This window comes from Cucurbita maxima, unplaced genomic scaffold, assembly GCF_002738345.1.
Source record: "Cucurbita maxima cultivar Rimu unplaced genomic scaffold, Cmax_1.0 Cma_Scf00006, whole genome shotgun sequence".
Classification (NCBI taxonomy): domain Eukaryota; kingdom Viridiplantae; phylum Streptophyta; class Magnoliopsida; order Cucurbitales; family Cucurbitaceae; genus Cucurbita; species Cucurbita maxima.
In genome coordinates this window covers 2,700,453-2,726,477 of record NW_019272022.1, presented here as the reverse complement: position 1 = coordinate 2,726,477, position 26,025 = coordinate 2,700,453, and the positions used below count along the sequence as shown (strand labels likewise).

The following is a 26,025-nucleotide window of genomic DNA, read 5'->3' as shown; positions in this document are numbered from 1 at the left end:
GAACTGCAAATGGAAACTTCATTCTACTTCATTGAAAGTGAGTTACAAACAAAATGAGTTCCAGAAAGATGAGCAAAGTGAATGAAAGAATGAAGCGATGCCATCTTAAGGATATCAAACTCAAAAGCCAAAGGGCAGTGGCAGCTTCTCAATTTTACAACTCTGCAGAAGTAAATAAGACTTAGATACCAAAGAATGAGATGTGACAACCAAAACTATATTCTGTTCTAACTCTAAATCCACCCCCTGGAATCAGGAAGAGTATGAAATCAATCAATCTTATAGAAATCTTTTTAGAAAAATACATATTCTGAAGATTAAAAGGGGTGAAATCGACATTATATGCCTGGGATTAAACAGAAAACTCCCTGACGGACGTAGCTCGACTCCCCGGAGAAAATGGGGATTATCACGAGTCATCATCGGCCGGTAATGTAGGGCTCTTTGTACAGCTTTCTTTATTGTGAAGTTCCAACAATTTCTTTTCTGGATTACAAAGCCCTGAAGAACAGCATTGATTGCACGGGATCATATTTTCAATAGCCAGTTCAAACTTCTACAGAAAATTTACACTATCTAACATTATCCTATGGTGCAATGATTTACATTGCATTGCAAATAAGTCAATGGTAAATGAAACTGGGTAAGTTGTACTTCAAGTTTCAAGTACAAAACTACCTCCAAGCTTTATGATTGTTAAATTGTACTTCCAGAGTAACAAAAGTGGATGGGATTTCTGTTGCTAGTTTGAGTTATAATCATGGGTGTTCTTTTAAAATACCTTTACATGGATAGAGTGGTATTGAATAAAGGGAGTTTCACAGTTTTATTGTATTCTGATGTGAACCATAAAAGTGGTGTATTTATAACCTACGTAACTTTTCACTATATCAAGGAGTTTTCACTATATATATATATACATATACATATATATATATTGGATAAAAATAACGTATTTCATTTAGCCTCGTACTGCCTACTCTCACTAGTTCGGTTTTCTACTAGCTGGTTTAACTCTAACCTTAGCTCTCTTTATCGGTCTGAACAAGATACGACTTATTTGATTGAAATTAATTGAATGTACAATTAAAAAAAAGAAACGTTTCTGTGGTATTCCATATATTCTATATATTGTAGAGTTCTTTACCTTGTCAATTCAATTTCCAATTCCTGGTCATTGAGATTCATGGACAATACCGATTAATATTTTAAGGATAGATATTATCTCTCCTTTTCCTCGTTCAACTAAATTGAAATGATTGAAGTTTTTCTATTTGGAATCGTATATATATATATATATATATATATAGATAGATAGAGAGAGAGAGAGATAGAGAGATAGAGAGAGAGAGAACAAGAATACCAACCTGAACACTTGGGAATGTCCCATACTGCAATAGATGTTGGCGAACAGTCTGGTTCACAGAGTGCTTTATTGTTCTCGTGCTCAACATTCATAGCAAGCATCCAAGCGCCAATTGTTACATCCTCGTTGCTGAACATCCGGAAACTGCAATTTTCATGAAATTGGACACGTTATAAACAACATAAAGATTTCAGCAGACAACAACAATAAACCATTTCATGGATATATGAAAGAGATATACAAAAGAAGGTCAATCAAGTAATAATAACAAAAAGAAAACATCTCTAATGGGAAATGAGAATACAAAAAGGATCATTGATATATGAAATAGATGTACAAAAGAACATATCAAGTAATTTATAAAAAAACATCTCCAATGGGACGTGAAAGTAGATAGACTATAATTACAAAATGGAGGAGATAACTTGCTCCATGACAAGCCTAATATAGAAGTAGATTCAACAAAAGAGCAGTAGCTTTGTTTGTTATCCAAGAACATACGGGCATTGCATTCCAAATGAAAGCTGAAACAAAATTCTGCCAAAGGATCTTTTTCTCAGAAACAAGAGGATGCCCCGTGAGGATATAGGACAGAAGAGAGAAAACACTCACAGGCCTCTTTTCAATCTACTCCCTTTTCAATATCATAACTTGCTTTTTCAGTGGCAACCATACAAATGAGATTTTCCATCCACAGAAATTTACAGACCAACAGAAAAAGAAGAGAGACTAATGCATGAAGATTGATTTCGATATTAATATGGTTTATAAAACTTGAAAAGAAATCAACCCAAAAATCTATATGACAAGTACAAGCTCCACAAATACTATTAACTAGTGAACTTTGTTTTCAGAGGGTTATGTATGCTGGAGATGGGTAAAAAGAAGCAAATAAAAAATCTTCAATTGAAAATTGGTAACATCCTCAACGCTTAAAGGTCCCGAAAGGTTAAAATATTTTAAGAAACAAACTTGCCTACTATTTTTAAGAGCACCCAAGCTTGCCACCACATCAGCAGAGAGGATATATATTGGACCATAGGCATGAAGGAAATACTCATTTCCAAGCAAATGTGACAGTGGCTCGTACCTACGAAATGAATCAGTATGGATATGTTACCAATCAAACAAAATGGAAATAATCAATAGGAATCATCAAAACTCAATTGCAATCTGGAATCCATAGTGTGACAGCTGACGCCTACCTCTCGTAGTGAATAGCTTGTATTAATTACTGTATATATGCACCGTTTATCTCTTGGCTAAGGAATGTTATATGGTAATGCCGCCACTAACCTTAGCATACACAGTAAAAATATTTAATCTACAAACATACTTGTAAAATTTTAAATTTATAGCAAAAATTCTGAACTACTGTTCTCCAATGGTAATTATGATAGATTGAAACATTATTTCCCTCCTCTTTCAGTATGGTGGTCTTCGTCTTGTCAATTTTAGTTCGTACTGCAAGTTCCTCTTAATCAAGTGTCTCCATTATTTATGATGCTATTTCTTGGTGTAAATCTTCAGTTTTTTTCTTCTTATCGTTATGCTACCCTTTTAACAATTGGGCAAACTTTTGGCAATCTCTCAAGATTTTTTATCCATTTTGTAATTTCATACATCAATGAAATTATTTCTTAAAAAGTATATATGCTCAGACATATGGTTGGATTGAGGTAAATAAATTTTATAATGTTGGTAGGAGATTGTGACCTTCCACTTCCACTTCCACTTCCACTATCAAACTAAAACCCATTCTAGAGATGAACTCGTCTTAAACTGCAAAAATGGAAGAAACACCAGGTTTTGGGTCTCAATGAAGTCTTTACATGAACATTCTTCAGCATTATCAAGTCCGAGTACAAAAATTGGCCAATTTCAAATTGCTGGGACAGTGTTCTTATAAGAAGAGTCCCTCCTTAAGAGATCAGGACAAAATTTAGGCTCTTGCTAGTTTCACACTTTTTCTTGGTGCTCTCCTCTACCACCTAACTATTTCATGGGGATGATTTTGTGCATCCCAACACCGGTTTCCACCCGAAGACCAAACCCGAAGACTGAACGCTCCAAACTACAACCTCAGCTATAATTGCATTATTAGCTTTCATGCTCACCATTGATAACAGCAATACATTAAAAATTAGAAAAATGGAATAAAAAATTTGTAAGGATAAACAGAAATTTTTTTTAAAAAATCAAACCATTTCAACTTTGGGTCTGTGAAGACTGGGCCCTTTTTCATGCAACCAATGTAAGTTTGAGGGTGCGTGCGTTCTTTAGCCAATAAAAGCGAGAGGCGATCTAGCAAGATGGAACCAACTGTATCAAATATTTAAAATATAATGGAGATCTGGAAATAATGAATCCATTTCAAAAAATTTAGTCACCTGGCCTTAAATATATATCATCATCAGCTTTGACATAAAACTCAGAATCATATAGTGCATATGCAGCCTTAAAAAATGCTAGCCTGTAAACTTAAGAATAAAAGATTAGTAGTTCCAAAATAAATAGAATCAGAATTTCGTTTAATAAAACTTTGTTCATACTAACGTTTTATAAGGTAGCCTACTATACTCTTCTTCAATATCCAATAGCAAAAAGTCATCATATTCTGCTACCTCCTTTTTGAGTTCTGACATTTTCCTCTTGTCACTTGACTTTCCAATTATAAACCTGAAAGCCAAGCCAGTGGCTTCTTCCAAACTGGGAGCCACCACTGATGTCAGTGCATAAATTACTACAAGCACAACTACGAATCACCATATCATTCCCAGAAAGCGCACAAATATGCAGAGTTTATGAAAATCTGAGATGCATATCAGTATAACATGGGAAATTGGAAACAGTGTGTGATTTGTATTAACTTCAAGGGGATGTCCCCCCAATGCCATTGCCAAATCAAGCGGATACATCTACAAGCATAAAGAATTATACCAACATTGATCTAGATTCTTAATAGGAAAAGATAAACCCAAAAACGAATGTCATGGCAGGATCCAGATCACAGCACAAGCTTATGAATTCTATTTCAAAATGGCAACTAAAATTCACTAAACATCCATACAACAAAAAATTCGAATCACGAACAAGTCAGAAACAATACCGTTGAAGCCCTTCCCGATCAGGTGGCAACCACGTCTTCCTCAGAGATTGTCGCCGACCAACAGATGCAAACCCAGTCTGGATGCCCACAAACCCCATCACTTTATGACGCTTCGCATCGCCACCAATCCCTCCAGTACCAGCACCAAAAACGCCACCAGAATCAGCCGCTTTATCCCAAACGACTTTGACCGTCCTCGGATCACGATTAGAACAATTATATCCAAGGCGAGGACTGAAAAACGAGGTCAATCCGAAAATGAAGCCAGAAATTCCGACGAGGAGACAAGAAACTAGAAGGAGCACTGAGGATCTGCGAGAGTAGAATGGAGAAGTGGGCGAGTGGCGCGGGTGGAAAAGCTTAGGCGAGGAAGGCATGGCGTAGGGCTAGAGCAACCCAACTGAGCTTCAGATTATATGGAATCGAAATGTAAACGAAGATCGATAATGGATCATTCCGATCGGAAGAAATGGCGCTTTCAGAGACGGAGAGTTTCTGGTTTTTGGTTGCCGGTTGGTGGGGGCCACCGACCTCAGATTTTCTTTCCTTTTTCCTTTTTTTCTCGAGTAAAAATTAAGATAAATTATATATAATTTTTATTTATTTATTTATTTAATAAATTTTTAGTTCATAAATTAAAGTGATAAATTCAATTAAGCTTAATTTAATTAACTTCTAATCGCATTGAATTATTTACCTTGAAATCTCTAAACTAATTAATTACATTAAATTTTGATGGATTTTTTTAAAAGAAATTATGTTTCTTAACCTATAAAATTATTTTAGGTAAATAACTACTCTTTAATAAAATGGATATTCCATTGTAAATAAGGTCCGCTTCTTGTTTGATTAATTTGCTCGTGTCTTAATTAACCTCCTATTGTTTAACCGCCTTAATTTTTTTACCACAGTTAATAATGACAGTAAATAATGACAGCTTGGCGGGTTAAGACATATATATTTGACTAAAAAGTCAAAAGATTCGAGTTCTCTTTATTTGGGATGGGATCAGATTTCAAATATTCATTCAACAATGGACCAGTTTTCAGGCTCCAAAAGATGCATCATCATCATATTCCCTAACGTTGGAAATTCATGTTCACAGGACAGCTTTGAAAAATGGTCCTGCAAACTCATTTCCAGGACTCCTCTCTCTCTCTCTCTCTCTCTCTCTCTCTCTAAACTTTGATTATTGCCTAAGTTAGTACAAAAGGTTCGACTAACCTCGTCATAGTGGCTACGTGAACTTCGTTATCCCAGCTCTTTCCTTCTGGAAGCTCAGCGTCCTGTTCTAACAACTCTTTCGACTCATGGGTCGTGGCTCGAACTTCGTCAGTGCAACAGTTTCCATCAGATTGTAGTGCTGACTGAATGGAAGTATCCATTCTATTTGATTCAACCAAATTCAATGGGGATGAATCAATTGGAGCTGGATTTCCCTCGTGATCGTTCTTCGTCTTTTCATCGTGTTCATGCAAGTCTTGATATTTTAAACGTTTCATTTCCGTTCTGGGACACGCTTCATCAGGACAGGAGTGAACACATTGTTGTTTTGAATGAGTTCCTGCTATACGATCCGTTCATATGAAACGATGTTACATCATTTCGTTCTCTCTATTTCTTAAGATGAGTTTTAGTATAGGGAAGAAATAAGACTTGCCTTCTGTGTTCTCTGAATTTTGAGCACTTGCATACAAGGCTTTTTTGAGTAGCACTGTTCCAGGAAACACCATCAGATTGAACCGGTGAAGACTTTGTTTCTCAACATCTTCCACGGGTATGAACCCAAAACCTTCAGTCCATGTCTCCACTAGACTAGGAATTGCAGCTATCACAAGTTTTTTCACCTTAAAAGACAATAGCATCTGGAACGCCCAAAAAAATAATGATGAACGACACTTCGACAAAAAAATCTACATAGGTTAGCATCTACTAAAACGTGCATTTACATTGGTTAGCATGTACTAAGAACAACCTAAAGGGCGAGAGATGCAGGAGCCACAAGCCAGATCGACCCAACAATGATAGGCATAGACAGAACGGTTAGCACCATATCTCACAAATACCCACGAACTTTGGAAAGTAACATTAATACCTTTACCCTTTTAAGCATATTAGAAGGTTTTTAAAAAGTTTAAGAGTAACACATCTATTGGCAAGACATGGAAAATTACCTGTTCTATAGCGTTCAGTAGACGCCGACACATTCCCTGACGACGATATTTACTACAAGTTGCAATGATGGGCATCTCAGCAACTTCTGCTCCATGTACCCTGCAACAAGAAAGTTGGAATAAACATAGAACATAGCTACATGTATAGTTGTAATGGATAACAAACAGTTGACGCTCTAAAATATAATATTTCCAAAAGCAAAATATTCTTCAAGTTCATCACATATATAAAATGTCTTGGCCATCTATCTCTGATATGACACTATGGATCGGGAAAAACCATGGAGTCGAACAATCTCTTGAACTTGATGCCTTTGAATTTAACTTTCCTATTAGCTTCTAATAAGTTGTAACGACCCATGTTCAAGATTAGGATCCGGATTCGAAATCCAGATTTGACACCTGATGGCCCCAACATTCTCCGAAATCCTCTACAACATGGTCACATTACTACTTCTCGCTTCTAGAAGCGAAGACTATTCACACAGACCAACATGTGTAAAATCCATGAAAGTCCAGAGAAGAATTCATTTAAGAATTCAATGTGAAAACTTACTACTTCTCGCTAAAATCCATGGTCACATTACTATTTCTCGCTTCTACTTCTCGCATCGAACTCAATGTGAAAACTTCGAAATGCCAAGACAAATAAAATTTAAGGATAAACGCTACCAGAAAAGAATTTTGGATACCTGATAGATGCTACACAGAGCAGCACATCATCTTTCTCTAGTATCACAGTGTAAAATCCATGAAAGTCCAGACGAGGAAAACTCGACCTGCGCAACACATCAGAAAATAGAGAGTTTATAAGTATAAATGCAGCTAAGAACAATTTAGCAGAAGACAGTTTTGAAGGAAAAGGTAAGAAAATCTGGAAAACCGAGTTAATTCATGGTGAAGAAGAAAACTACTTAGGGTTTTTGTAAAGGAGTAGTGCAAAACAATTTGGCCCGTTATGTTAGCCTTTAGCCTCACGGTTTCCACACCCTTATAAGGAATGCTTCGTTTCCCTCTCCAACCGATGTGGGATCTCACAATCCACCCCTTGGGGGTCCAACGTCCTTGCTGGCACATCGCCTGGTGTCTAGCTCTGATACTATTTGTAACAGCTTAAGCTCGTAGCTAACAAATATTGTCTGCTTTGACCCGTTAGTAAAAAGTAAAAAGTAAGTTTCTTATAGAAAAAAAAAAAAAAAGAAGCAAATGGAAAAGGTACTAACTCCCAGCTGTACACGAGATGTGGTATCATATCAATTCCTGTTCTTGGATCTACCATGGACAAAAAGCATTCCTCCATTATAGTAAGAGCCACTACTAATCTGGAATTGCATTCTGCCATCATAGCTAAGCGTGGGGTCGATAGAATTTTCTGGTCACTATGAATACATCGAAGAAGCATCCAAGAAAATCCGTCAGCAAACTGATTGATCGACCCAAGTTGAGACTGAAGACCTGTGTAAATCTGCACACATCAGTGAACAACATTATGTAAATAATCGGAACCAGCAATATCGACAATGCATAGTTTCAACTTTAGAACATACTCGGTCACCAACATAAATCATAAAATGTACAACAAAGTTAAAATATGGTTTTTTTTTTTGGAGAAACTCGGTGTAATAGCCCAAGCCCACCGCTAGCAGATATTATCCTTTTTTAACTTTCCCCTCAAGGTTTTAAAACGCGTCTGCTAGGGAGAGGTTTCCACACTCTTATAAGAAATGCTTTGTTCCTCTCACCAACAGATGTGGGATCTCACAATTCACCCCCCTTGGGGGCCCAACGTTTTCGTTGTCACACTGCTTGGTGTCTAGCTCTGATACCATTTGTAACAGCCCAAGCCCACCGCTAGCAGATATTGTCCTCTTTGGGCTTTCCCTTTCGGGCTTCCCCTCAAAGTTTTAAAACGTGTCTACTAGGGAGAAGTTTCCACACCCTTATAAGGAATGTTTTGTTCCTCTCTCCAACCAATGTGGGATCCCACACTCAGGTATTTGAGAATATTTGTTATTTGGGATATCTTCGCCTTTTTTTATTTGAGATTTTTTAAAAGAATTTACGTTTAAAGACATTCATGAATTCCATTTTCTACCAAATCTAATAAATTTACCACAATAGAAAGAATAGGACAGAAGAATCATACAAAAATACCTTATGGCAACTCTCACTGCAAAACCAAATAAGAGACTCTACTCCATAATCAATGTCTTTTTCTTTCAGGCATTGCCCATGATCTGTTTAACCAACAATCCATTAGAAGGATGAGATACCCATTTTCAGGAGTTCCCTCGTGAGAACTTTAGCAAAAATAGAAAGAATAAACTCTCCTCAAAATGCCAACAATTAATGCAATAGTCACATATTAGAAACTTAGTTTATCATGGATGAGTTAATAGAAGTACTACTACAAGGAGACCCTTCTATGGTTCTTCTGCCAAGTTATGGTTTTATGTGCATAAGCAATGAGAAGTTCTCAAAGGATCTGTTCTTCTTTGTTATTTTGCTATGGAATTATTGAGGAAGCTTTTTAAACTAGTGGTTGGTCTCCAGTAATCCAAACCATGTCAAACGTCGTTCTTGGGCTCACGAGAATCAGGACAGTTTTCTGGTAGGAGGAAAATCCCTTACATAGGTCATGGGATGATATTCTTTTCTAGCGATTTCGAGTTCCAAAAACAGTCATTTATGTCATTAGGATCTAACTATGATTTGTTCCAATTGGGAACGGTTCTGCAATTCCTCTAGTTTTCGTTTGCCTCCTTTAAGCATAATGTCAGCTCTCAAACATTCAACCGTCCACAGTCTTAGGGAACGTTTTGTATAATTTCTCAGAAATCCAGTAATGTATAATCCTCACAGAAATCAACATGCAAGTTTCAATCTTTAAAATATCTAAAGAGAAATTAATTTCCATGTCAAATACGATAAGCCGATTAAGCTCATTTTTTTAACAAAATAAATATAAATAATTATAGGGAAGGCATAGGAATTACACTTTTGCTCGCACTGAGAACATTTTAGTGCATCAGAAAAACTCGAAGACTCTTTATAATTCACCAGATCACCACATACTCGGCAAGTACAGTTCGAGCAATACCAGTTGCCTTCAGGGAGCTCCTAAAGTTCAATAGTTAAGAAGCATTATTTATTTAATTATATCATTTCCCAGCACATACATACAAGGTTTAACTCCAAATCAAATTACTTAGAAAAATAGGGAAACACTTGAATGCCAATCAGTATATTCTTTTCACATGCTGTTAACATCAGTATGCTTCCTAGAACAAACACAAGTACAGCATATTGAACCTGAGAGAACCAAAAAAAGTTTTAAAAAAACATACTGAATAATAGTAAACAAGTACAGCTAAACACGAGCGGGCGGTAAGGAGACAAGAAAATTCATCATCAAATTACAAAAAAGTGAAGAGACAAACCAGAATTGACAAACAAGAATGATGGAATGTAGAGGGGCAATTATCACAGCATATTAGCTCTCCCCCATCACCACAAATCCCACATGAATCATCATTTCGATCTTCATCGACTTGAACTGTTCTGGTCCTACTTCTCCTTGTCTTATACTCAGTTGACCAGGCTTGAAGCTGACATAACATGAAAGGCTTCCCAGAGTCCAAGTAAAGATTCAAACAAGGACGATTAAATTTGGAACCTGAGTGCCTTTTAAATTCAGTTATTGAGAGTAGCTCACTGCAGCAATTGCAGATGATGCCATCTCCAGTAATTCTACCATATTTAACTACACTATTATCCCGAGAGTTTCGATATTGGATCATGCCATTTGAGGATATAACCCCAGCATCTAGCAACCATGACAAGATTGTTCTAGCCCCAATGGTATACCACTTCCCATCTTTATAATTCTTTTCCCCATTACCCAAGCTTCTTAGGAGTAGCTTACAACTACCCTTTTGCCTTTTGCGGTTCGTTTTTTCTCTCGGCTTTAAGAACTTTCTTACAGGGGAAAATCCAGCAGCACTCGAACTGATATCTTTGTTTCTAATTATGGCTGAAACTAATAGGTCATCATCTTCAATTTGACATTCATTCAATTTCTTCTTTCTCGTTTTTGAACCTCTAAGACTGTCATAAATCTTTTTGAACTTTGAACCTTTCCTCTCAGAATGGCATGAAATAGGACTGAGATATAAGGACTTCACATCACCGTCCATGTTTTTCGTATCAGCTATATGGGACTTCTGGTATTCTATTATATCCAATTGAGAACAACTCATGTCGATATCAGTCTGAGGTGGCAAGGTAGGATTAATTTCAGATATCTTTTTACACTTTCTACGCCCTTTCTTCTGCAAATTAGAATGTACAGCAAAAACTTTATTCTCTGTTTTGAACTTTGAAGTTGAAACGTGCTGCCCATCTTCTTCATTATGTGTAAACTTCTGTACGACCCGTGAAGCACAAGAATGAGATAAATCATCGCTTATATAGTTTGGACAGTAATTCAGAGATTCTTCCATATTATTTTGCATCTTATCATTGAATGGAACTTCCACTTTTTTTCCTTCTCCCAGGGAATGCATCAGTGCATTTTTCACCATTTCATTAGGCTTTTCAACTTGATTTTCAGAGCTCTGTTCATCCGAGCTATACAAAGCGCTGTCCCCATAAGGAGATGTAGGGCCAGAAACTGGGATGACATTATCTGAATTTCCAGACAGAACAGGACCACGAGGCGGACATCTAGGTTTGAGTGCACTACAATGACTGACCAAGCAATTCATACCATCCCCTACATCGGAGACATAATTAGACACCCTTGTCGGAAATTTCATTGTTCCATCTTTTGTATGTCCATAGTAATTAGATAAACTTGTATCACAGGTTTGCTCATCAGAAGCACAATTGCCACCATCGAGATCTTTCAATGCAGCCTCCGTTAATGCACTCTTGGCAGACAGTGAATGATCGTGGAGAGGAGGTGCATTTTTGTCAGCAGATAGGTTACAAATACTATCCTCATTTGTTAATGTCACAAAATTATCAGTCTTATTGTTCCCAATAACCCTAATATTACGGGTAACTCTAACTAATTCTCCCTTCCTAAGTGTACCAATCTTTCTGTCAATCGAAACAACCTGAACATAGGGATCTAGAATAACCCAACAATGAGCGAGTGACGTTGAAGCTCCTAGTTGATTCATTTCCTTCCCAACCTGTAACAGTGTGTCACAAAGATCAAATAAGAACTGATGAATGCCAGTCCATTCCTTGCTGTCAGCTTCTTTTACAAAACTACATCTATCAGTAAATAGGAGTTCACCACAAACCCTCCAAGCTTTGGGAAATTCACGAAAGAGCCTTCGCTGGGGTGATCTATAAACGGTTTCCAAATAGCGCCTGCAAGGTCTTTTGCGCCTTTCGATAGACCATCCAGCTGCAATAAGTAAGTGAACAACATGATAGTGGAGAAGAGGACGGGGATCCCTTATCAAATCTGTCTTCAAGGAAGTGTCCAGTTCTGGACATTGAAATTTCATTTGTCCTACCTCCAAATGTAATGAAGATCCAAACTCGTTGAATGTATCGGAAGGACTTGCTACTAAGAGTCTGGTCATTGAGCTCTCTTCGGAAACAGGCGAAGCACTAACTTTATTCACCATATTGGGTTCATGACCTTCTAATATCAACGACGTGCATTTGGGTACATCAGGTTCGCCCAGATCGCTGTCCCTTTCTACAAAATCCTTTAACAGGTAGCAACTTGATATAATACCCTGTCTAGACGATTCTACAACGTGGAATGTAGAAGCAGGTTCTCTTATAATTACTGATGAGTTCATAACCTTACCTAGATCGGGTATAGAATCAGAAGGTTCATCAGTTGAAAGTTTTATTCGCTTAGCACTTGCATTCTCATAATTGTCTTCCACTGAAGAGAATTTGCATGGAAAACTATACGGTGCAGAACCGGTTCTAATATTCTCAGTAGCATTGTAGCATTCATCAACCTTTATATTTCTTGAATAAGAATGACTGGACACTGGCGAGAGTTCACTACTTGAACATAAAGATGCATCATTTATCTTACACGGCTCATGTTTATTACTAAATGCTTTGCAAGGACATCTATTGGAGTGGCTAGAGCTATTCCCAAAGAAAACCTCCTTAAAAATAATGTCTTCATTCGCAGAACCCTCAAAGCCATCATCCTGGAAATCCATACGAATGGACCAAAAACCTTCTTTCGACCCTCACTTGTCTACCCTACACATACACTACTTCAGAAGGCAAGACCTGTAGCATGAGAAATCAAACATTACTTTCAAGCATTTAAAAAATAAGAACGTTTAACTGAAATCAGATCCAATTGAAAGGACACAAGTCAAACAACAACAGACATTGAATGTGGATAAAAGATAGTGCAATCAATTGGAACGATAATCGGGTTGCTTTGTTGTTTCTTTTGTTTTTGTATACTTCTTGGTTATTTCGTTCTTCTTTCACTCCCTTGCAGAGTTTATTTCCTTGAGCATCAGTCTTTTTTCATTTGTTCAATGATAATTTTGGTTTCTTGTTCAAAAAACACAATACAAGGGGGGACGTTTTGAGTGTCTGCTGGTAGAATGTAATTAAATGTGAGTGCAATATACGACGAACGCATCTGGGAAGGTACTCGAAAAACTGCAAGAGAAAATGTTTTTATATGCAGATAAGATAGGCATAAAGGATTTCGATGTGCTAAAATATACTCATCTAACACTTGTGCTGCTGAAGCCTTAAAGAGAAATTTGACATTCCAGACTACTTCAAACTCTGTATGCCATTTTCCCTTCGATGAAATAACACAAAGCCAGTGACAAAATCCCGTTGTTACCAGCACTTCCATATTCTATAACAGTTCCATAGATCATCCGTCAATTGCATCAATGATCCAGACAATCCATAATGTTTATCGATGCAAAACGAAAACATTAAAAAATGACTACCGAGCTAGAGACATTTCTGCTTTCTTCGTCCATAAATCTTACAAGCACGTTAAGAAGTGGCATTTCTACGCTCTCATCTTACTTGTCCAAAGAAAGACAAACTTCCACCCCCATTTTTCCTTCACTGGAACCAAAAGCAAAGTCGCGAGAGACAAGGAAGCGTTGCTTGACCCCTTCATAGCCAGCATTCTTCGACACTCCGGATTTCAAATAGAATAGAATAGAAAACGAGACAGACATGTATCAGCCTCCCATTTCCGAAGTGTCCTAGTGTCAATTTCTCTATTCTAAATCCAAAACTCATAAATCACTGAACAACATTACTATTTTTCCATAAATCTTACAAACGAGAAGAACACAATAAAAATGTAAAGAATCCTTTCATACCCATTTGCAGAAATCTTCGTTTCCGGCTCAAAACGCATCAAAATCCATCATACATCTCACATAAACCATATAAGCTAAAATGAACAAAAAACACAACAAACCCACTACAAAAAAACACCTCAGCTAGGCATTACATTCGCCATCAACATGCAAACGGAATCAAGAATCAAGAATCAAGACATGAATTAGGGCTAAGAGATAACAAAATGGAAATGGGTATTGCACCGTTGTGAAGGAACTGAAGCAGCGTTTCCTCTGCCCATCAGCATCCTCATCATCGGCCAGCAGCAGTACCTTCTTCACGGTTGGTCATAAACCCAAGAAAGCAAGATAACTTTGAGAAACTGAACAGTACCCTCCAAGTACAACAAATGGCATGACAAACCCATTTCTACAAAAACTCGCCTTTTCTCTCACCAAAACCGTTTCTCCTCACGCCTTCTCTCTCTCTCTCTCTCGGCACTCGGGCTTTCCCCCATTTTCGAGTTTTTTTTTTTTTTTTTTTTTCTCATCCCCCAATGCGTAACACACTCCACTCTGCCTTCTCCATTTTGGGGGATTATTTTTAGAAACCCCTTTTTTCTTAATACAACTCATTGGATTGAAGTGGAGGGAGGATCCACAAACAAAACCCATCTCTCAATTTTGTAACTTTGTAATGATTTTACTTGATCGAATGGATAGGCTTTTGGAGACTCCCCATTTTGATTTTGCTTCCTTTTTTGGTTCTTTATTATGTTTATCCAATTAGGTATTATTTCAATAGTTTTGTTTAATTTATACTATTGGAGCATTTGTGGTTGTCACTTTTATTTTTCAATTTTTAAATAATAATAATAAATAACTTCCGGACAAATACCTTTATTAAATAGTAACTCTATTGAATTGGTTCAAATTATTTGTGTAAATGTATGGTAGGGTGTACGTAAGTCAGTCAAATGTTTGAATTACTAATCTAACCTCAACTAATTAAGGCATGTGTCATTGATTAAAAAATTAGAGACTTGAATCTTTCTATATGTGTTATCTGTTGTATCAAACAATTTCATCGAACTTAGTTTATAGGCATTCAAACCGTGAGTTCAGCTCAATTTGGTGTTATTAAGGTTGATTTTGTTGAATATTCATGATCCAATCAATTTTATCCTTAAAAAACTCAAGGTTAGAATATATTTGTGAGCCAACATCATTTAATTATTATAAATCCGTCATAAAAAATACTAAATATTATTAATTTCTCAAAATAAAGAAAGATTTGGTGGGCCATTAATATGGCTTTGGCCCACTTTTTACATCGGCCCAAAAGGCCCAAAAAATGACGACCGGACTGTAAAGATCCACATTTTACCAATCGGCGACTCCGTCGTCACTGTTTAGGAATTTGTAGGATTTTCTTTAGGGTTTACGCTCTCTTTCCTGTGTTCCCTCCACCACCACGTCGTTCTTGACTCGACCATGGACGTCGTTAAGAAGCGAAAGATGGACGAAAACGGCGTCCCTCTTACCGACTCCGACGATTCGTCTTTAAAACTTTCACCGGAAGATGCTCGCAAGATCATCGAACGGTTCACTCCGGATCAACTCATCGACATTCTTCAAGACGCGGTTTCCTGTCATTCGGATGTGCTTGACGCAGTACGTTCTGTTGCTGATCAAGATGTTGCTCAGCGTAAGCTCTTTATTCGTGGGCTTGGTTGGGACACTACGACCGATGGTCTCCGGAAGCTTTTTTCTATATATGGCGAATTGGAAGAGGCCGTCGTTATTTTAGATAAGGCCACGGGGAAGTCGAAAGGGTATGGGTTTGTTACGTTTAAGCATGTTGATGGTGCTCTACTGGCTTTGAAAGAACCGAGTAAAACGATTGATGGGCGTGTCACTGTGACTCAATTGGCAGCTGCAGGAAATACTGGGTCTAACTCCAACGCCCCCGATGTGTCGATGAGGAAAATTTACGTGGCTAATGTGCCGATTGACATGGCTGCTGATAAATTGCTTGCGCATTTTGTTCTGTACGGGGAGATTGAGGAAGGGCCTTTGGGATTCGATAAGCAGACGGGGAAGTGTAGGGGTTATGCATTGTTTGTCTACAAGAAGGCGGAGGGTGCACAAGCGGCGTTGGTGGATCCGATTAAGACTATTGAAGGGCGACAAGTAAGCTGTAAATATGCCAATGATGGAAAGAAGGGAAAGCCTGGAGGTTCTGGGCCTGATGGCGTTCAGGGCTCTGTTGGTAATCAAGGTAATGTTCATGGAGATGGGATGGGTATGCCTTCGCAGGCTCCGATGCCTGGTTCAATGGGTGGACAGTATGGGGGACCTGGCGGCCTTGGATCATACGGTGGGTTTTCAGGAGGTCTCCATGGTCCACCACAGCTTGGGCATAATACGCTGAACTCGTCGTTGGGACCAGGCTTGTCTTCTATGGGTAGTCAAACACAAAATTCTCTGAATGGTACTGGTGGGTATGGTGGTGGGCTTGGCGGCGGCCCTTACGGTGGTCCTGGGTCAACTGGCTTTTCTGGTCTGAGTGCTGGTCCAGCCGGCGGCCAGGGAAGTTCTGGTGCTGGAACGGGATCTGTTTTGTACAGGTTGCCCCCGAATTCTGGGGGAGTTCCTTCTAATGGTTATCCAGATAGTTTGCCATATAGTTTGTCGTCTTCGTCTGGTTATCTAAATCCGCACCCACACACCACGGGTACATCACCGGCGCCCCGAGTGACGCCTGGGGGCATGTACCCTAATGTACCGCCATTTTATTGAGGTAATTTTCAAGCATGCCATTTATGTTCTTTATTGTTGCATTGTCCGTTCCTTTTCCATCCATAATGGCTCTTCGTTTACTATTTGAAGGTCCAAACTGTGCATGTTCACAAACTTGTCTGTTGTATCCCTGGGATGTTATTTCACTTGTCCATTGTAGTTTGTTTCTTTGCCTTTTTTTTTTTTTTTTTTAAATCAAGGGTTTGTGATGTTGCCTCATGCTGGTTAGTGTTAGTACCCCATTTTATTGTTTTTGTGGATATGATTTATTAGCACCTTTAAATTTTGTATTGTTACTTTGGCGTCATTCAAATTTTATACGTCCTTGTTGCATTATCTTTGTTCCTTAACATCTGATGTTCCAAGTTTTTAGATACTAATATAAAAATGCAGAAGGTCATATTTTTCACGAGACACTTATTTCTTTTTTTTTTTTTTTCATAAGAGACAATTTTATTGATGATTGAAATTTACAAAAGGGATGTATTATCCATGGGGTTTACAAAAGACCTTCTCAATTTACAATGTGGGAGGTATAACTATAGGAAGTAAAAATATTTGATAGTTTACACCAAGATATAGCTTGGTAAACAACATTGTCAAAAAGTTTTGTGTAGTTATGTGTTTTTCTGCAAATATTCTTTGATTTCTTTCTTTCCACAGATTCCAAATGGCTTGATGAGGTTTTTCCATAGTAGGGTTTATGCATTCTTGAAAGGGTAGTATGTTAAGGCATATCCAAAAGATCCTTTACCTTCCTCAGATATGTGAGATGTCATCTGAATATATTGAGAATCATTGTCCAGAAATTATGAGCATATGTGCATTGCATAAACAAGTGGCTTTGTGATTCGTTTTCTTTCTTACATGATGGACACCAATTTGGAGAAAGAGTGATGTAAGACGTTCTTTTTTTAAGATTTTCACTTGTGCTAATGGCTTTATGCATTATTTTCCAAAGGTAGAACTTCACCTCTTTAGGTTGATGCCCTTCCCATACTATCTTTGTTAGCCTGAGATTTATTGCTTCTGCTTTTTCTGCCATGTCCATCATCAAGGAATTTTTAGAAAAGACCCCGTCAGCGTTGGGAAGCCAAATCAACAATTTTGCTTTGTTTGACAATACCACAAGGGCAAGGTCAAGGCTTAATTCGCCCATTATGTTGCTTCATTATCCTTTAAATTCCTACCAAGCTTTCGGTCCCAAAATTTGTTGACAACATTCCACGTTTCTTTGATCGTGACTTTTTTGCTATGAGAGAGCCTGTACAGAAGTGGATACCTTAGGGCTAATGTGGTGTTTTCAATCCATGGGTCGGTCCAAAATGATGTGCTTCTTCCATCATCCACCTTATGGCAAGTTCGGTTGGTGATGAGGTTTTAATGTTTCCTTATGTACTTCCAAGGTCCTTTTATAGAAGATGGAGGGGGGTGATTTTCATTTGATGTAGGAGTATATTTAGCCTTTATAAGATTTCTCTGCAAGGCCTTTTCTCCATGATGATATCTCCATATCCATTTGTCGTGGAGAACTTTGTTCTTCTTCCTTATCGAGAGAAGATCAAGGCCTCCATTTTGTGTTGGGAGGTTTATAATATTTCATCGAACAAGGTATGGGTCATCTTTCCACAAGTAGTTTCTGAATAATGTGCGACCACTTTTTGTGGCATTTCAAATAGAGATGTGTAGTAAGTGGGGAGATTGGATAATGTGGTTTATATTAGGTGAGTCTTCTGCCTTTTGAAGTTAACATGATGACCACGTTGACAACCTTTTTTTTATTTTTGCAATAATAATCTTCTAGAAGGAAAAGGATTTGTGGTTTCCTTTTAGAGGTAGTCCTAGGTATATATTTGGTCATTCTCCCTTTTTACAACCATATATGCTAGCAAATTCTTCCATAGATAATATTGATATCCATGATCTCTGTTTTTTGGAGATTGATATTTTTTCCAAAGAATCCTTCTGAAGTTTTTATCATCTCGATCATGTTTTGTATGGAAGAGGCATCTGCCAAGTTAGAAAATTGTGTTGTCTGCGAACTGAAGGTGGTTGATGCTCAAGCCTTCATTACAATCTGAAAACCTTATATCTACCCTTCGTATTCTGCTTTTGCCAGTAGGTGACTATGGCAATCCATTACCATGATGAAGAGAAAAGGGGATAGTAGATCTCCTTGTCTCAAACCCCATGTGGCACAAAAAGGCAGGATGGGATGCATACCTTATATCTACCCTTTGTGGATGGGATGCATCCTTTAATCCACCTTCGCCATTTTGAGCCAAAGCCTTTTTCCACAAGAATGTTTTCGAGGAACATCCAATCAACCTTGTCGAAGGTCGTTTCCATGTCAAGTTTAATGACTACTTTTTATTTCTTTCTTTCCCATTCATCAATGAGTTCGTTTGCCATGAGGTATGCATCAAGTATTTGTCGCCCCTCTACAAAAGCTGTTTGTTGCCTAGTTATTGTGAAGGGGAGAACCTTTTTAAGACACTCTGATAATACCCTTGCTATGATTTTATATAAACCGGTCATGAGGTTTATGGGACGAGAGTTTGCAACAGTGCCCTGCAACAGTGTGGGCATCCAGTTTCTTTGAGATCAGACATATGTATGTTTCATTCATGAGTATTCCAAGATTTTTGAAAAAAATTTAAGGTAAAACCATCGGCTCCAGGAGATACTTATGTATGATTCATTCATGAGTATTCCAAGATTTTTGAAAATTTTTTTAGGTAAAACCATCGGCTCCAGGAGATACTTATTTTTCTTTTGTAGTGCTCATGCTATTTTGCCAGGGAGTAGAATTGTGCTTTCTTATTGATCTGCAAAGTTGGTCTCAAAAGTGGTAGAGATTCTCTTTTCAAAATTTCATTTCATCCACTTTTTGGTGTGTGGAAGGCTGGCAATATGCAAGTCCTTCTTGAGACAATTGGTAGAGGGAGATCTTACCTGTCTTTCCTCTGTTTTTTTATGCTTATTCCATGGCTTCTCTATGTTTCCTGGTCATATATTGTTTTGAGAATTTTCCTTTGCCCAGCGGTACTGTGTTGCAGGCCTTTTCATTTCAATGTTTTGAATGAGTTTTTCCTTCCCAGTATTGATTCTTTTTTATTTGTCTGGAATTTTATGCTTGGTATAATTATTGACTAGTATATGATGAAAGATAATTCTTTTTTATATGCTTGCGTCACTTTTTAATGTTATTTCCGCATGCTTATTTTTCAATCCTCACACTCTTGGGTGCATTGCTCCCACACGTTTTTTTTGTTCTTTTTTCTTCTCTCATTCCTGCCTTTTTGTCTTGTTTTTTGATGGCTTTCACTGGGTTTAAGCTTTCCTATTTGTATTTTAATAATTCTATATTATTCTTCTGGGCAAGGTTTACTTCTCAGGGCATAAAGCATAACCTTAAAGAAAACATCTTGCTTTTCTTTCGAAGTTGTCTGTTCCTGTTCCCATCTCTTGTAGAATCCTGTTCTATTTATATGATTTTGGAGCCCCTACGTACCATTGATCTATTTCAGGCATTTTTCTGGTTACCTTTATATTGGCTAATACTTTCCCTTGATCATTAGGAACAATATAGCTTTTAGTTATTCTTCTTGCACCCTTCATTTTTGTCATTTCATATGTACTGGCAATTAATAAATATTTAGTTTCAGATGTTTGTTATTGGTATTAAAGTTATGGCAACAATTTTGATGCCTACTTACCTGATGATTGTATGATTTCATTTGTTAGTTTTTTTTTTTTTTTTTTTTTTTTTTTTTTTAAGAAAAGAATTTGGTAGCTTTTACCCATGTTTTTGTTTTCTTGCTTCTATTTATTTCATTCCTTTTTGTAGACCATTAAATTTTAGTCCGTGACGAAGTTTTTACTTCAGGTTGCATCTTCTTTCTTTAATTGATAACAAGTTTGCCTATGGCTGACAGACAATTATTGATCAACCTTTTGAATTTTGATGTTGGATTTGCAACTTTTAATGATTAGGAAGAAACTTGTATCTTTGTACTCATCATTTTCTGTATGTCAGATGGTATGCCATTTTGTTTTGTTATGTTGACGTTGTTTGTATTATTTTGATCCTGAATTAGATTAGAATTCCCTTTGCATTATGAGGTGGGATGATGAAGCAAGTTCAACCTGGGTATTTGATTCAGTTTATCTTGTTGGATGCAGATGCTTATGTGCTTCACCTGATTGCGTAGAATGCCGACTATCGATCTGATTTGGTGAATGTATTGGCTTTGCTTTTGTGACCTCTTTTCTAGATGTTTTTGAGTGCTTGTAGAAAGAAATCATTCCATGGTGTTTTTGTACTTGTCTACAATTAATATGCTTTTGGTTTCATCCCTTCCAAAATAGTCTAACAAGTGATCGCTTATTTCTGTGCCCCCCCTCTCTTTGCTGGGCTAAAGCCCTCTCTACAATTTTAAGCATTGGGAAGTGGTTAATGCTCTTATGGTTTGGTATGTCTGCTACCTGTTGAAGAGAGGCTTGCCTTTTGCACGTGTAACGATTTTAGTATTCCAGCTCTCTTTGTAATTGTACTCGTGATTAGAAGGATACTGTGGCAGGGTCCGTTCTTGCAGTTCCTTTGTTGGTTGTTTTTTTTTTTTTTTTTTCGTTGGTGTTAGGACTGTGTTTCTGTGCTGCATGCAACTCATTTGGTCTTGGATGGATGCACCTATTGATGATTTAATACTTTTGAACCAAACATTAGATTTTGTATTTGTGGTTCAGTGAATTAAATTATATATGCATTTGGGCAATTTGATGAGATTAAATGCAAGCATAGAGGACCATTTTTTTATAATGTAGTCACGTTGGTTGCTGCCTTGAATTCGGGGGGTTATTGGAAGACATCAGGCTATTTGCTTATTGTGTGCGACTTGACTTTTCCTTATTGTAGTCACCTAGTTGCACAAAGTATAGAGTTTCTACTGCTAATAGATTACACACAGAAATGGAAGCCTCTTGGCTTTGTGATGGGTAAATTGCATTATGTACGACACCACCTTTTTGATTTCTGAATTGGGCTTTCTAAATTGGTGTTGCCCGAAGAGGTAGTTGCCATTTTTTTTTTTTTCAGTGGAAGTGACATATTTCTGTAACAAAGTTTAGCTTAGCTTGAGGAAGACATTATCCCGTCCGCAGGTTTATAATAACTTTTCTATGTGGCTGTATTTGTCCTGCAACTTGTGCTTGTGTGGCTGCTCTATATTTGGCTCAACTATGTGCGAGTGACAATGAAGGAAGCTCGAGCCGTTGCAAGGCCTCATGGCGATACTCCTTCGGAAGGCAACTGATAGCAATATTGATTTTCACAAAGAGGGTGAACAATCTACACGACAACTGTGCTGCAGCTTGCGATCGAGCATGGATTCACATGTCTACCATAGAGAGATCTAAAAAAAAAAAGGAAAGAGAATATAAAGAGATTTTTTTTGTTAGCTAAATAGGGAGGGTGACAGAAATATATCTACGCTACCTGTAATGTTATATTGTAATATTAAAATTTGAGTTTTTAGAAATTATTTTTAAGATTATATGAAATTTATCATAAGATATTATAGGGTAAAAAGAAAATTAACCATTAAAAAAATATTTTAAATTAATATTTTGCAATAAATTTTTTTAATAAGATGGAGAAGAAATTCCTCCGTGGGAACTCGACCCCAGAAAATTTATATTTGTTCAATGTTCTAAAAAAATGTACTTTACATATTTAATGTGAAAAAATGTTAAATTTTTATTTAATTAAAAAAATCATGAATTTAAAACCATTTAAGATCAAGTTAATTAATTATTTTTAATATATTGGTGAGACGTAACATAAAATTCCGTTCTTTTAGAACCATGTTAAAAGCCAACAATTAAAATATATATATATATATATTTAAAAAAGCAAGTAGTTGTAAGTTTTGACTTAATCTGAATATGATGAGCAAACTTCAAAAGTTAAAACCTCCTGTGATATTCTTTCTCTCTGCCATTGAAAAAAATAAGAAGCTAAAACCCTGTTTCTGCGGCTGCCGAGGAGAAAGAGCAGGTTTCCAACGATGATGGACTGACCTCAACGGGCTGCTCAGGTTCCTTTCTTATTACCTTTTCTTCTTCTGCTACTCTTGATCGCCAACCCCTTTTGATACTGACACTCAGTTTGCGTGAATGTTGCGTAATAATTGAATTTTATACGTTTTTAAGTGCTGTGGTTGTTGAATTTTGGAAAAACAACATAATTCTGCTGATCAAAACCGAGAATTCTGGTTTTTTCATGGCTCCAATGTCTCGGAGGATCTCTTTTTTGCTTTAAATCTTATTCAACATGTTTAAGTGGGTTTAATTGCATTAATAAGAGGATAAAAGAATTGGAAATCAGTACTGGCACTGTGGAGAAAGGAGGATATGTTACGGCTGTTATGAATGATGATTAACAAAATATTTGCAGAGTTGGGGAGAAATAAGGTAGCTGTCCTGTTTCTTGGGATTTAAGGATTATGAATCTTGCAGGTGAACAAAAATGGATTTTAGATATAAAGCTAATATGTGGGTTGGAAACATGTTCCAGAAATTTGAAGCAGCCTGTCAGGAAATGGATAATATTATGAACCAGGTATCCCCATTTCTTATACTCTTTGCATTCAGTGATTCAATATTTTGACAAAACAGCTCATATGGTGACTTTCTTATTGGGTTGATTGTGTGTGTGGCTCAAAGTTCATGCAATTTAGTAATGTTTCACTGAGTTTTGCTTCCTTTTTTTGTTTAGTAAGTATAATCTGTTAAACCGATCTTATGCACAGGATACGGTTAAGTATGTCGAAAACCAGGTTAGTTCAGCAAGTGAAAATGTGAAGAAACTATACTCTGGTTTTGTTCAAGGTCTACTTCCCCGTGTAGAGGATTCCATGAAATATGAAGCAAAAGCAGCGGCTCGGAGGGGACATGTTCCAGTAAATGCATATGGAAAAGATGCAAATAATGATGTTAATAAATCGTCTGTGGGTTGTGGTAGTACTGATCAGCTAGATAACTGCAGTCGAGTGTCTTGTAAAGTTACGTTTGTAGATGAAGAAGTTGCCAAAGTTCCTAATCAGTCCCTTAGTATTCCTTCGAGTCGCTCACCGAGAAATATTAGTGAAACTAATGATACGAATAAACGAGCTTCTTCAGTTCATGATGACTTTGATATGCAATTGGACGACGATGTACATTTAGTAGGGACTAATGATGAGGTTTTAACAGATAAAGATGCAAGAAAGAAGTCTGAAGAGGATACTGCCATGGAGTTCGATGCTAGTGATCCTTTGAAGCATATGGCTGATTGTACGTCGTGTCAAGTTAAAGTTACAAACGGAGAAGAAATTCTTATTTCGGATAATTCTCATCCACCTTTGGAATCATCCAGACTCTCAGGGAAGAACGACAACGACTTGTCAGATGAAAACTCAGATGAGGTTTTAAAGAAGGGTGTCATTATCGAGCCTAATACTACTGATGATTTGAACAACGACCGTCTTAGCCATGAACGGAGTGAGACAAACTTCATTAGTAAAGAAGCTGATGATTCTAATTTGCTTTTGAAGCCAGGAAGAATTGATAATGAATGTGAAGAGAATATTGTGACCTCAACTAGAGGTCCACCGTTAACTTCGATTCACGGTACAGATGCTGAATCTGCTCATAATGTTACTCAAGCTTCTAGCATCTTGGTAAATAATTTAGTTCACTTCTCACCAAAGTTGGAGACAACTCCCAAGAACTTGGAAAATGGAACTGGTCGTTCTAATGCTCCAGACGCCACTTCTTATGAACTCGTGTCACAGGTTTTAACTCGTGGGGAAACTGTAGAAGAGACGAGGCCAGTCTCCTCTTTGAAATCCCTTCAAAACTTTTCTAATTGTACTTTTTTCCCTGAAGAACCGGCTGATCAGCGTGCATCTATTGAATATGAATCTCGTCTGTGTTTTGAAGGGGTCGATCATGCATCGATTGAAAACAAGACTTTGGAGATGAAGTTTGTCTCCTCCAGCAGTTCCTTATCATTTATCGATTCACTTGGTTTGTACTCTTATCTTTCAACCTAGGAGGAGTATTTGTGTTTTCTTCTGATTTTCTTAAACAATTCATGACTCAACAGGGACCCATGCTTCAAGAGCCAATGAAAGTGCATTTCATCCTAAATTCCATACCACTAGCCAGGTTGCATTTTCGAAATCGTCTAGTTCTAGGAAACTAAGTCTCTCGACTGAAGTAGCCACGTCCCGTAGCTCGTTATGTACTATTCTTTCAATTCATTTCTGTTATCTATAATTGTTATGATTCATTTTATTTTCCTCGAAACCTCTGAAGCGACGACACAAAAATCGGAGAAAAGCTTTTATCCCCTCCCCTTCATTTCCGAGTTTAACAATGATCTTAAAATATTTTCTCAGGTCGTCCATACAATTCCAGATGTTCTATTTCGGATGCTGGATTGGAAACAGTGGATTTGGGACATCCGGTGACTGTTAAAGACGAGTGTGACAGCGTCGACTATAAAGCTTTCCATGCTATCTCTCGCAGAACGCAAAAGCTCCGTTCATACAAGGTCTCGTTCCCTCATTTAAAGTTACACACATGAGCCTCCTCAAACAACATTCACTTTGAAATACCATCATTTTTATCTGTTCATTCTTTTCTTTGCCTTTCCATAAATGACCAAAAGTGCTAAAGATTCTATGTTTAGTTTCTGATCTACTGTTCTTTACTTTCTGAAAAATAGAAGAGAATCCAGGAGGCTTTCAATTCCAAAAAGAGGTTGGCAAAGGAGTATGAACAGCTAGCAATCTGGTATGGAGATATTGATCTGGAATTCAGTACAGGCAGTTCGCAGAAGTTGGACAGGAAGAACGTATCGACTAGTTATGCATCTGATTCTGAATGGGAGCTCCTGTAAATGAAACAGCTAATTCACTTGAATCACTGCAATCAGAACTGTTTCCAGGAAGAGGTGAAACCTATATGCTGTAGATGAAGAGGAAGGTAGTCTGTAAATAATACTCAAGATTATAACGCCAGGTATGAGTTACCAAAATAAACGAGTTGCAAGAAATTTTGTACATATTGGTGCTATCTTTCTGGACTGAACCTATGGTGTTTAAACTAATTTATTTATATATATATCTGGTGTTAACAAAGCTGTCCTGTTTCTGTTTCTTTATCTGTTTGTGAAAGATCTGTTTGACCCCCCCCCCCCCCCCCCCC

The 26,025-nt window shown here is 37.4% G+C and overlaps 4 protein-coding genes across 12 annotated transcripts; 2 read left to right on the top strand and 2 right to left on the bottom strand.

The window, feature by feature from the left end:
* Positions 1–5,010, bottom strand: LOC111480993 (probable beta-1,3-galactosyltransferase 14). The gene is made up of 7 exons (XM_023126244.1): positions 4,476–5,010; positions 3,923–4,075; positions 3,757–3,839; positions 3,571–3,670; positions 2,343–2,456; positions 1,368–1,510; positions 1–501 (listed from the first exon to the last, which is right to left on the bottom strand). The coding sequence occupies exons 1-7, from the start codon at positions 4,850–4,852 to the stop codon at positions 410–412; spliced, it is 1,062 nt and encodes a 353-aa protein (XP_022982012.1). The 5' UTR covers positions 4,853–5,010; the 3' UTR covers positions 1–409.
* A 496-nt stretch (positions 5,011–5,506) lies between these two features.
* On the bottom strand, positions 5,507–14,717 carry LOC111480900 (increased DNA methylation 1-like). Of its 3 annotated transcripts, none has more exons than XM_023126128.1 (9): positions 14,233–14,717; positions 10,090–12,928; positions 9,646–9,769; positions 8,804–8,886; positions 7,873–8,114; positions 7,342–7,428; positions 6,650–6,749; positions 6,136–6,340; positions 5,507–6,042 (listed from the first exon to the last, which is right to left on the bottom strand). In XM_023126128.1, the coding sequence occupies exons 2-9, from the start codon at positions 12,853–12,855 to the stop codon at positions 5,672–5,674; spliced, it is 3,978 nt and encodes a 1,325-aa protein (XP_022981896.1). In that variant the 5' UTR covers positions 12,856–12,928; positions 14,233–14,717; the 3' UTR covers positions 5,507–5,671. The 3 variants fall into 3 exon arrangements, with proteins under 3 accessions (XP_022981896.1, XP_022981898.1, XP_022981897.1); XM_023126130.1 differs by having other exon boundaries at positions 5,507–6,039; positions 14,233–14,716; XM_023126129.1 differs by lacking the exon at positions 14,233–14,717 and adding an exon at positions 14,008–14,226.
* Positions 14,718–15,377: 660 nt separating this feature from the next.
* LOC111480390 (UBP1-associated protein 2C-like) lies at positions 15,378–22,310 on the top strand. Of its 3 annotated transcripts, none has more exons than XM_023125396.1 (2): positions 15,378–16,771; positions 21,934–22,310. In XM_023125396.1, the coding sequence occupies exon 1, from the start codon at positions 15,463–15,465 to the stop codon at positions 16,768–16,770; it is 1,308 nt and encodes a 435-aa protein (XP_022981164.1). In that variant the 5' UTR covers positions 15,378–15,462; the 3' UTR covers position 16,771; positions 21,934–22,310. The 3 variants fall into 3 exon arrangements, with proteins under 3 accessions (XP_022981164.1, XP_022981162.1, XP_022981163.1); XM_023125394.1 differs by lacking the exon at positions 21,934–22,310 and adding an exon at positions 20,956–21,558; XM_023125395.1 differs by lacking the exon at positions 21,934–22,310 and adding an exon at positions 20,871–21,558.
* A 418-nt stretch (positions 22,311–22,728) lies between these two features.
* LOC111480389 lies at positions 22,729–25,734 on the top strand. Of its 5 annotated transcripts, none has more exons than XR_002717804.1 (6): positions 22,729–22,868; positions 23,290–23,392; positions 23,583–24,840; positions 24,920–24,981; positions 25,215–25,369; positions 25,544–25,734. XR_002717804.1 is itself a non-coding variant. In XM_023125390.1 (6 exons), exons 2-6 carry the CDS (start codon positions 23,300–23,302, stop codon positions 25,715–25,717), a joined length of 1,818 nt encoding a protein of 605 aa, XP_022981158.1. In that variant the 5' UTR covers positions 22,729–22,868; positions 23,290–23,299; the 3' UTR covers positions 25,718–25,734. The 5 variants fall into 5 exon arrangements, 3 of the variants coding, with proteins under 3 accessions (XP_022981158.1, XP_022981159.1, XP_022981160.1); XR_002717803.1 differs by having other exon boundaries at positions 24,920–25,052; XM_023125390.1 differs by having other exon boundaries at positions 24,920–25,057.
* The last annotated feature ends 291 nt before the right edge of the window (positions 25,735–26,025 follow it).

Coding starts and splice junctions, on each gene's coding strand:
- LOC111480993 (XM_023126244.1), bottom strand. CDS start 4,852: ATGCCTTCCTCGCCTAAGCTTTTCCACCCGCGCCACTCGCCCACTTCT. Junction 4,076..4,475: donor GATCGGGAAGGGCTTCAACG/GTATTGTTTCTG, acceptor GGTGGCTCCCAG/TTTGGAAGAAGCCACTGGCT. Junction 502..1,367: donor GGACATTCCCAAGTGTTCAG/GTTGGTATTCTT, acceptor GCTGTTCTTCAG/GGCTTTGTAATCCAGAAAAG.
- LOC111480900 (XM_023126128.1), bottom strand. CDS start 12,855: ATGGATTTCCAGGATGATGGCTTTGAGGGTTCTGCGAATGAAGACATT. Junction 9,770..10,089: donor ATTCTTGTTTGTCAATTCTG/GTTTGTCTCTTC, acceptor ATTGAACTTTAG/GAGCTCCCTGAAGGCAACTG. Junction 8,887..9,645: donor TTCTCAGTGCGAGCAAAAGT/GTAATTCCTATG, acceptor TTGGTTAAACAG/ATCATGGGCAATGCCTGAAA.
- LOC111480390 (XM_023125396.1), top strand. CDS start 15,463: ATGGACGTCGTTAAGAAGCGAAAGATGGACGAAAACGGCGTCCCTCTT.
- LOC111480389 (XM_023125390.1), top strand. CDS start 23,300: ATGGATTTTAGATATAAAGCTAATATGTGGGTTGGAAACATGTTCCAG. Junction 23,393..23,582: donor TGGATAATATTATGAACCAG/GTATCCCCATTT, acceptor TCTTATGCACAG/GATACGGTTAAGTATGTCGA. Junction 24,841..24,919: donor ATCATTTATCGATTCACTTG/GTTTGTACTCTT, acceptor ATGACTCAACAG/GGACCCATGCTTCAAGAGCC.